This window comes from Eschscholzia californica, unplaced genomic scaffold (assembly GCF_041429995.1).
Source record: "Eschscholzia californica isolate CP2 unplaced genomic scaffold, dmEscCali1.0.p SCAF_2, whole genome shotgun sequence".
NCBI classification, from domain to species: domain Eukaryota; kingdom Viridiplantae; phylum Streptophyta; class Magnoliopsida; order Ranunculales; family Papaveraceae; genus Eschscholzia; species Eschscholzia californica.
In genome coordinates, this window is record NW_028238309.1 from 10,337,839 (window position 1) to 10,348,001 (window position 10,163).

The window sequence follows — 10,163 nt, forward strand, 5'->3', positions numbered from 1 at the left end:
CAAGGACCCATCCGTACCAAGATTCCAGAATACAACCTCAACATTGAACCAAGCGAGGTGATTGCTGTAATGAAGGGGATGGGTAACACGGTAAGGTGGCCAGGGAAGACAAAGACGCCAAGCGACAAGAGGGATACTTCCAAGTGGTGTGAATTCCACTCGGACCATGGGCACACTACTGCAGATTGCATTGCCCTCAGGCTTGAAGTTGCTGAGCTCCTAAAGAGGGGTCACCTCACCGACTTACTGACAGATAAAGGCAAGAAAACCATGTCCCAAAGAGATGCCCGACCCAAAGAGCCAGAGGAGCCGATTCCAACATTGACTTGCAACATGATCACAGGGGGCTCTGAAGTGAGTGGAGTAAGCCACTCGGCAGCCAAAAGAAGTGCACGAATCACAGCCAATCCAACTGCCCACTCGACAGAGGCATCGACCCTAACTTTCACCAACCAAACCATCAGCTTCGTTGACAACGAAGTCTCAGGGCTCGTCAACCCTCATCATGACGCACTTGTCCTCTCTCTCACTATTGCAAATGTGTTAGTTAAACGCATACTAATTGATAACGGATCCTCCACTAATGTCTTATTTCTTCATGCCTTGCTAGGAATGGGATTAGAAGAATCAAACATATGCCGACGTTCTACTGTCCTTATAGGATTTAGTGGAGAACAGAAGTATACCTTGGGAGAAATCGTGTTACCGGTATATGCTGGAGGAATTAACCTTAACACCACCTTTGTGGTACTGGACTGCCCATCAGCTTATAACATGATCCTTGGAAGACCTTGGATCCATGAGATGAGGGCAGTACCATCAACATACCACCAAGTATTGAGGTTTCCAACACCTTGGGGAGTACGGGAAATCAAAGGAGACCAAGGAGCTTCCAGGAACTGCTACAAGAACACGATGAAGGCTCCCAAGAAACCCTTGTAGCAATTACAGAACAAAGTGCCCCTTAACTCGAACCTTAACCAACCGAACATGGAGGAGTTAGACGAAGTCCAAATTAACCCCAACATCCCAGAGCACAAAGTTCAAATTGGAGCACAGCTAGCTCCTACTCTCAGAGAAAAACTCATTGAATTCCTAACCGATAACTCTGATTCTTTTGCTTGGTCTCATGCAAATATGACAGGGATAGATCCCTCTATAATAGTTCATGAATTACAGGTAGACCCTTCCCATACCCCGGTCAGACAGAAAAGAAGGAAATTCGCACCAGAACGCAACAAGGTAATCAACGAAGAGATCCAGAAGCTACTTGATATCGGATCTGTACGAGAAGTGCACTATCCAGATTGGCTCGCTAATGTGGTGGTCGTTAAAAAGAAAAATAGTAAGTGGCGGGTATGTATTGACTTTACAGACTTGAACAAAGCATGCCCGAAGGATTCCTTCCCACTACCTCACATCGACATGCTAGTAGACGCCACAGCCGGACATGAACTCTTGAGCTTCATGGATGCATTCTCGGGCTACAATCAGATCCTTATGCATCCAAACGACCAGGAGAAAACCGCCTTCGTCACGGAGAGAGGTATATTCTGTTACAAAGTCATGCCTTTTGGACTAAAAAATGCAGGTGCCACCTACCAGAGGCTCGTAAACAAAATGTTCGCCAACATGCTAGGCGACACTATGGAGGTCTACATCGATGATATGTTGGTCAAGTCATTAGTAGCAGAACAACACTTGGAACACCTCAAACAAGCATTTGAGGTACTCAGGAGGTATAATATGAAACTAAACCCCGCTAAGTGTTCTTTCGGTGTGTCCTCTGGAAAAATTTTAGGGTATATGGTGACTCAAAGGGGGATCGAAGCTAACCCAGATCAGATCAATTCGGTGATGGGTATTTCTTCCCCGAAATGCATCAAGGACGTCCAGAAGCTTGCAGGTAGAGTGGCGGCACTTAGCCGATTCATTTCTAAATCTTCCGAGAGATGCTATCTGTTCTTCACCACTCTGCGAAAGGGGAAAAATTTCGAGTGGTCACCCGCATGTGAAGAAGCTCTACAACAGCTGAAGAGATACCTCACATCCCCACCACTGCTCTCCAAACCAAAAGACGGAGAAAAGTTGTTCATGTACCTTGCTGTTGCAGAGACAGCGGTAAGTGCAGTACTTGTTCGTGAAGAAGACAGTAAGCAGCTGCCCGTTTATTACACAAGCAAGTCATTGCTAGATGCTGAAACCCGATACAGTCAGCTAGAGAAGCTTGCCCTTGCCCTTGTTACTGCAGCCAGGAAGCTAAGACCTTACTTTCAATGCCACCCAATTGTAGTGGTTACAACTTTCCCAATGAAGAATATTCTTCACAAACCAGAGCTGTCTGGGAGATTGACCAAATGGGCAGTGGAGTTAAGCGAATATGACATCAGCTACCAGCCAAGGACAGCAATCAAATCTCAGGTACTGGCTGATTTTATTGCTGACTTTACACCTAACACCTTAGTGCAGGCACAAGGAGAATTGCTCCATCTACAGGAACATAGCCAACTCAAATGGACCTTATCAGTAGATGGTTCCAGCAACATGAATGGAGTAGGACTTGATGTTGTTCTCACTTCCCCAGAAGGTGACCTAATCCAACAAGCAATAAGATGTGGGTTCAAAGCCACCAACAATGAAACAGAGTACGAGGCCCTAATCACAGGAATGAACCTGGCAAAGGAGATGGGAGTCCAGAAACTTGCGATAAAATCAGACTCCCAACTCGTAGTTAACCAGCTACAAGGAACCTACCAGGCCAAAGACGTGAAGATGGCAGCCTATGTGTCGCATGTAAAAGAACTACAAAGTCAGTTCACCGAGGTTAGTTTTGAACAGGTACCTAGGCTCGAGAATGGGCACGCTGATGCCTTGGCCAATTTAAGGTCATCAATTCCAACCAAAGATGCACAAACAATCCCCCTAACGCTACTTCAGTGGCCGGCAGTATGGAAAGCAAAGCCTTCAGAGGTATTTAGCTAACGATGAGTTGCCACAGGATCGAAATGAAGCTAGAAGACTCAAAATCAAATCTGCGAGGTTTTGCATCATGGACGGCCAGCTCCTTAAGAGATCATACTCTGGACCTTACTTGAAATGCATCACCCAAGAGGAATCCAAGTATGTCCTCAAGGAATTACATGAGGGGGAATGCGGTAACCACTCTGGCGGTCGCAGCCTGGCCAACAGAGCACTGACTGCAGGTTACTACTGGCCGACTATGAGAGCAGACTCTACTGACTATGCTAGACGTTGCGACAGCTGCCAGAGGTTCGCCCAAACTTCCCACCTCCCTCCAGAGAAGCTAAGTTCAATCCTATCCCCATGGCCTTTCATGAAATGGGGGATGGATATAGTAGGCAAACTACCAACGGCCCCAGGCCAGAGAGTCTACATGCTTGCCGTCACAGACTACTTCACCAAGTGGGTGGAAGCCGAAGCCTACCACCAAATCAGAGACCGCGAGGTAAAAAGTTTTGTTTGGAAACATGTCATTTGCAGGTTTGGAGTTCCCAAGGAGATTGTCACAGACAATGGTTCACAATTTATCAGCTTTGATTTCCAAGACTTCTGCAAGGAGTGGGGAATCAAACTAAGTTTTTCGACTCCTAGATACCCTCAATCCAATGGGCAAGCAGAATCATCAAACAAAACGATAATGAACTCACTGAAAAAACGACTCAAGAAAGCTAAAGGGGCATGGGCAGATGAACTACCAGGAGTGTTGTGGTCATACAGAACCACTTCAAAGACCCCAACTGGGGAAACCCCATTTTCCCTTGCATACGGTTGTGAGGCGGTAATACCAGCTGAAACAGGAGTTCCCTCTGCCCGATACCAGTGGACCACAGAAGAGAGCAATTGGGAACTACTTAACCATAACCTGGATACGGTAGACGAGGTAAGGGACATGGCGGCAATCAGGAATGCCGCATATCAACAGAAAGCAGCCATTACAACAAGAACGTCAGGATTCGTACATTCAAAGTTGGCGACTGGGTTCTGAGGAAAGTATTTCAAAATACTAAGGAAACAGGAGCTGGCAAGTTAGCCCCTACTTGGGAGGGCCCATACCTCATTACCAAGGTAGTGGGACAAGGAGCTTACAAACTTCAATCAAAAGATGGCCTAAACATAGGCAATAGCTGGAATGCCATCCACTTACGAAGGTACTACCTCTAACCTTGAAACTTCTCCTATTTTGCCTTTTTTCCAAAAGATCACCTACTGACTTGGGCGTCGGAGGGTTGTTGCCAACAACCACCCCTCACTATCTACGTGTGATGACAGGAACTGTCTCCAAGACACAACAAAGTAGCAAAAACAATAAGAGGCTGGACGTCAGAGTCGAAGTCCAAACCACCAGAAGAGTTCCGCACTTCGACTGGGGGGCATGAGGATACTATAAGAAGACTATGAAGAAACTGAAGAACAATACGGGTTAAACAACCCTCACCTGTCCAACAGGCAACTAAAATCACCAGGCACCTAAGTTGAATGACGAACACTTCTTCATTTGACAACAACAAGTTCAACGTACTGTTCATCAAAATTAATTTAGAAGGAACAAAGTCCCGCACTTATTCCTCAAGTTCAATGTAATGTTCTTAAATCTAAGATATCACTTCCGATGTAAACAAAAATTTAGAAATAAAATCTCAAGTATTTATCCAGTAATTACTTGTGTTTAAACTTTATCAATATCGATGTCATTTCACTACAAGGGCATCTAATTACTTGTCTGGAGAGAAACAGTAGGTCGCTAGACGATCCCAAAACACAATAAAGTGTCGGTCGTATCACTTTTATAAGTGAAGATTGGAAACCCATCCAAGACGGGACAACAAGTAGCTAGCCGTCACCTGAACACAGTAAGGTGCTGGCCGTATCCCGTATGTAAATTAGCATTCAAGTTGGGACAACAAGCAGCTGGCCGTCACCTGAACGCAGTAAGGTGCTGGCCGTATCCCGTGTATAACTCAGGATTCATAATCCATTCAAGTTAGGACGACAGGCTGCTAGCCGTCACCTGAACACAGTAAGGTGCAGACCGTATCACTTGTATAAATTATGATTAGTAATCCATCCAAGATGAGACAATAAGTTACTTGCCGACACCTAAACGCAATAAGGCGCTAGTCGTCTTCCCTACATAAGCATAACCACTCAACTAAGGAGAAAAACAACAATAGCAAATGTATCCTTGAAGGAAGAGTCTCAAAGAAATCTAGTGGGTTCACTTGAACCATTAAAATACAAATCCAGAAGCCTAGTTAAACCAGAAGTCAACTCTACAAACAACATATATCCGACGCGTGTCGTCCGAACAAAACGGCTGAGCACCTAACGACACACGACGACGACTACATATAGTTCGTCACTAAGGAAAAGAAATCAACAACACACATAATATTCTAAACAAGTCAAGACAAAGGAAAGCACTAATGAGGCGAACCGCCTCCAGTTGCATCATCGCCCCTCAACACCTCGTCCATATCTATCGTCATCTCTCCCGCCCGCTGCTCCGCCAAGAGCTCCTCGTAACGAACCCGCCAGGCCTCTATGTTATCATCCATATCCCATCTGTCGGGCCCATGCTCGCGGTACTCGACGAACAAGTCTGCACGAGTCCGTAACGCCGCGTCAGCCGCAATCTGATCCCTCTCACGGGGAAATTCATCAACTAGTTGTTGGTTGTACGCCGCTTCTCGCTCCAGCACAGTGTACCGCCCCCGAAGATCCTCCAACTCTCTCTCTCCCGGGCACGCATCCTGTCACCCTGCTCTTGAAAGGAAACCACCTGGCTGTCGTAGCGAGTCTGCAACCTGGAGAATGATCCCGTCAACTCCGCAACTCGGTCAACACTCTCGCTCAACTGACGACGGGAGGAGATCGATGCCATGAGAGCCTACCAAGACCCAAAACAAAGATGAGCATGTAAATATAACAAAAAATAGTTGCAACTTGGATAAGAGGCAAATACCTGGTATTGGTGCGAAACACCATAGTCTGCACCCCCGCAGGGACCATAAGCAAGGAACTTCTGATGATCATCAGAAGAGAGCAACTGGTCCCCTCCAGTAGATAAAAAAGTGGAACCATCAAAGGGAGAAGCGGAAGGATGATGCCTCCACATAGAAACCCCACCAGAAGACTCAGATAAAGGTATCGCCGAGTAAACCGGCTCCGTAGCTGGGACCTCCTCGGTAATAGGAGCAGACGAAGAAGAATGCGGAAGAGAACTCGAACCGGTACCTGCCTTGGACCTCTTCCTCTGGCCACCCTTCCGGATGTCCGCATAAGCACCAGGGATGTAGCCGGAACCCACCATTTCTGACGACGAAAAAGACTCTGTACTCGCTGCGGGAGGTGAGAATAAGATCGGCGCACTGAACACCTCTTGGGAATGACGAAGCGCACTCTGTATCTCGACAGCCGCAGCAGGAGGAGGAACTTGACCAACCAAAGTTCTACCAGGGACGAAATCCCACAGAGGAGTACTTGAAATAAGAGAATGAGACAGAAGGAAAGCACAACTTCTCTCGGGGTCACGTCGTTCGAGCAGTTGGGAGATCCTCTCTTTCCAGCCACGAAGCTTCGCAACGTTCTGATTATTGAACGTACAATCTGTCAAGAAGGTGATACAACATTAGGCAACAACATACATGGCATACTCAAAATAAATGGTAACATACTTACGGGCATCTTGCCAACGGGAAGGAATTTGACCTATCCCCCGGTCACCGAACACTAGGTCACCACGTGCAAGAAAATAATTGGTTTTCCACTTTCGATCGGTATCCGGTAAACCAGTGATCAAAAGAACACCAGGTTTTCGCGGCTTGATGCCATACCGACCCTTGTCCCTAGAGTGACTCGCCAAGTGGTAGAAGCGGAGGACATCGTTCGCTGAGAGATCTACGCTTTGTAGATAGGCCAACTCTTCCAGACACAACAAAAGCCTCCACGCGCCAGGCATGAGCTGTGAAGGAGCTATCTCGTAATGATCTAAGACCCCGTGAACCAAGCGGGGGATGGGGAATCTAAATCCCATGGAGAAAGGAGTCGTGTACAGCGCGGTCCAGCCGCCATGATCTTCATCAATTAGCTCGTCGGGTTGAGGAAGCCTGAGCTCTATAGAGTCGGGAATGTTATACATGAATCTTACTTGCTGAAGTCCCTCCTCGGTAATAGTGGAGGTCGAGTTTTCAGATAAGCGCTTCAAGGATGCGCGTTTTTGCGCCAACACCCGTCTAAATTCAGAAGGTTCTGGCGCATGAGTCGGATCAGAGGAACTACCGTCCTGACGGTGACTCATCTCAGAAGGCAAAGTCTGTATGGAAAATGGACAAGGTTTCAGATCCTACAACGACTAAATGAGGCTAAGAGCAATAGTTAGCTTGGTGTGTGCAGTCAGTTAAACGAGCTTAGTGATAACCCACTCAAGGTATCAAACCTAGCAGTAACCCACTCAAGGTATCAAACCTAGCAGTAACTCACTCAAGGTATCAAGCCTAACACTAACTTGGTCAAAGTATCGAACATACCAACAACTCGGTCAAGGTATCTAACCTAGCAATAACTAACTCAAGGTATGAATCTCAAAAACACATGCCGACAAATAAGGAAAGTAACTTCGAAGATCAAACGCTATAAACATTCAAGAACGAATCAAGAACAATTGAAGAACACTAAAATTCAATCAAAGAACTCAACAAAATCAAGTAGGAAAGAGAAAAATACCTTATCAAGGTGAAGAATCCCAAGAATCTCTCTCCAAGCTCCAAATGGCAAGTGAAACAATGGCCTTACACCTCTTTTATAAGGTCCAACCCAAGGGGTACCCCCCAACTCCTTCCCGCAAGGTAGTCTCTCGCGCAAGTACATTTGAACACTGATACGTGAAGAACATAGGCGTCCCAAGGACCCAAGACATGTCTGAAGCATACGCGGGAATCGAGTGGACGACACCCGGACACCCAGACAAAACGGAGCGGAAAGAAGTTACAAAAGTTTCCTATTAGATTTTGCATTAATAGGTCTATTTCAAATGTTACTAAATATATTGATACCACCTTAAAAAAAAGGAACCAAAGTATAAATGTATAACGAATTGTGATTGAGGAACTTTACCATTTCTTCTACCTTCTGCTCTGACTCTTCTCCTCGTTGAATATCATGTTCAGCTTTTCTTTTGATCTTGCCTAAGATTTTCTTATAGTAAATAACAAACCTCGAATCAGTATTGTATTACCACCCATCTATCTTCGAATATCTTTAGCAATTCTTCAGCCATAATATGAACATCCTGCCCTTTTCGGTTGTACGCCATAGCATTATTGAAAGTTAGTCGAATTCATTTGGACATTTATGTCTGTTCTTATTCAACTAATTTTATGTGATGAGAAGTGTAAAACAAATCATTCGTAAATAAGTTCAAGTTCAAGTCAAAGGGTTTTATGTGAAAAATGAAGTTCTATCATAAACAAGTTAGACAGGAAAAAGGTTTTTTCAAGAGATATTTGTTAAACCAACTCATTTCCTCTCTAAAACCTGAATTTCTTAAATCAAAGAATGACAATGCAGCGGCAGCAACAACCTAGAATCCAAATCTTTCTACTAATTCAGTTCATGGCCTTGAAAACCCTAGATAATTTTACTTGATTGTAGTACACTAGTACATAATAACTAGGGGTTATAGAGGATACCTGTAGGAGCAACTATTTTCTCTGATTTGCTTGAGTCAATCTCTCTGATTTCACTGAAAATCAAACCCTAGTTGAACAAACACAAAAGCTTATAAGAAACCAGAGTAAAGAGCAACGATTACCTCTTATTAAAACGAGAATCGAAGAATTGAAATCGATTTTGGGCTCGGTTGAGGACTGGTAGAGAGACAAATCGTTGGAAATTTTGGGGGAATATTTTTGTGTTTTGCTTTTTATATGTTTCATATGTATTTTCGAGACCGTTGATTAAGCAACGTTTCAGATTTATATAATCCTATTAATTACTATTTTTGGGGGAAGGGGGTCAATATATGCGGACAATTAAATATGATATGTGGACAACAATTTTCATATCGGATTTAAGTTTATCTAATAATTTCCCTTGCCATGGATTCATGTTCTTCTAGTTTAATTGAGTATTACTCTCGCCTTTTTGTCACTGGTTCTTCTTTTGCTCTTTTTATCGGTCTTCCTATTTGTTGGCTACTTGGCTTGGTGTAATAAATCTTGACTCTCGACCTCTTAAATGTGTTTTTTTTTGTGCTTTATCAAGTGTATGGGCAAATATCCGCCCCACGAGGTGCCCGCAAAATTTATGAACAACCGCTTCGTAAGGATAAAATCCGCGAAGCATGATAAGGAGGCCCGGTAACGGCCCAAGACGCTAGCATGATCACCAGATCCATACCCGCTTAACACTAAGCGTATCTGACACGTGTCGCGCGATAACCACCTCCTAGTACTAAGCTATCTGACGGCTAGAAGGTTATCGCGCAATCCATAACCGCACTAATGGTGAATATTCCGTATCTTCCACTTGAAGACGGACGTTACCGGCCAGTAGCTTATCGCACACGCGGTAACATCCTGACCGTCCCCCAAGAGATTCGAATACTCATCTGACGGTCGATACGTCAGATCCTCTATCTCTTAAAGTACTTCCATGAGTAATGTCACAGAATAATTACGTCGGTTACGAGCTGACCGTAATCAAGACGACCCTCCTCTACCACTATAAATACAAGAGGCTATAACCATACCAAGGCATCCAATATTCGACAACAGTACTCGAGTAACCTAATCCATTCTCTCTACTCACTTGCTCTCTCATAAGCATCTCAAAGATCTTCTGATCCTCTCAAAGTCTCTGACTCATTGTCTTAGAAATTGGGAGATAGGGGTCTGATAGTCACAATTCAAACGACAACTAGCTAACCGTATCAACACCCTACGACCACCACCTTGTTGCATAAGAGCCCTCTGGTCTGAAGTATCTCCCATCCAACATTAAGGAGCTGACGGTAACACCCATCCAGCAGTAACTAGCTGGCGGTATCACCATCCTAATACCACCACCTCCTTATCGCATCATTCATCTAGCGATAAGACGCTAGGCGTATCATCTTCATTCATCCTCACCGTTCGATCCACTTA

General features: G+C 44.8%; 1 protein-coding gene and 1 long non-coding RNA gene across 3 annotated transcripts; one reads left to right on the forward strand and one right to left on the reverse strand.

Moving 5' to 3' along the window:
- The first annotated feature begins 1,647 nt into the window (after window positions 1-1,647).
- Window positions 1,648-4,006, forward strand: LOC147556123 (uncharacterized). The gene is made up of 4 exons (XM_086658581.1): window positions 1,648-2,295; window positions 2,470-2,970; window positions 3,062-3,270; window positions 3,739-4,006. Exons 1-4 carry the CDS (start codon window positions 1,648-1,650, stop codon window positions 4,004-4,006), a joined length of 1,626 nt encoding a protein of 541 aa, XP_086514707.1.
- A 4,181-nt stretch (window positions 4,007-8,187) lies between these two features.
- On the reverse strand, window positions 8,188-8,968 carry LOC147556124 (uncharacterized). Of its 2 annotated transcripts, none has more exons than XR_015235159.1 (3): window positions 8,831-8,968; window positions 8,709-8,775; window positions 8,188-8,308 (listed from the first exon to the last, which is right to left on the reverse strand). It is a non-coding gene; the product is annotated as an uncharacterized LOC147556124 (long non-coding RNA). The 2 variants fall into 2 exon arrangements; XR_015235158.1 differs by having other exon boundaries at window positions 8,188-8,313; window positions 8,831-8,956.
- Between the last annotated feature and the right edge of the window lie 1,195 nt (window positions 8,969-10,163).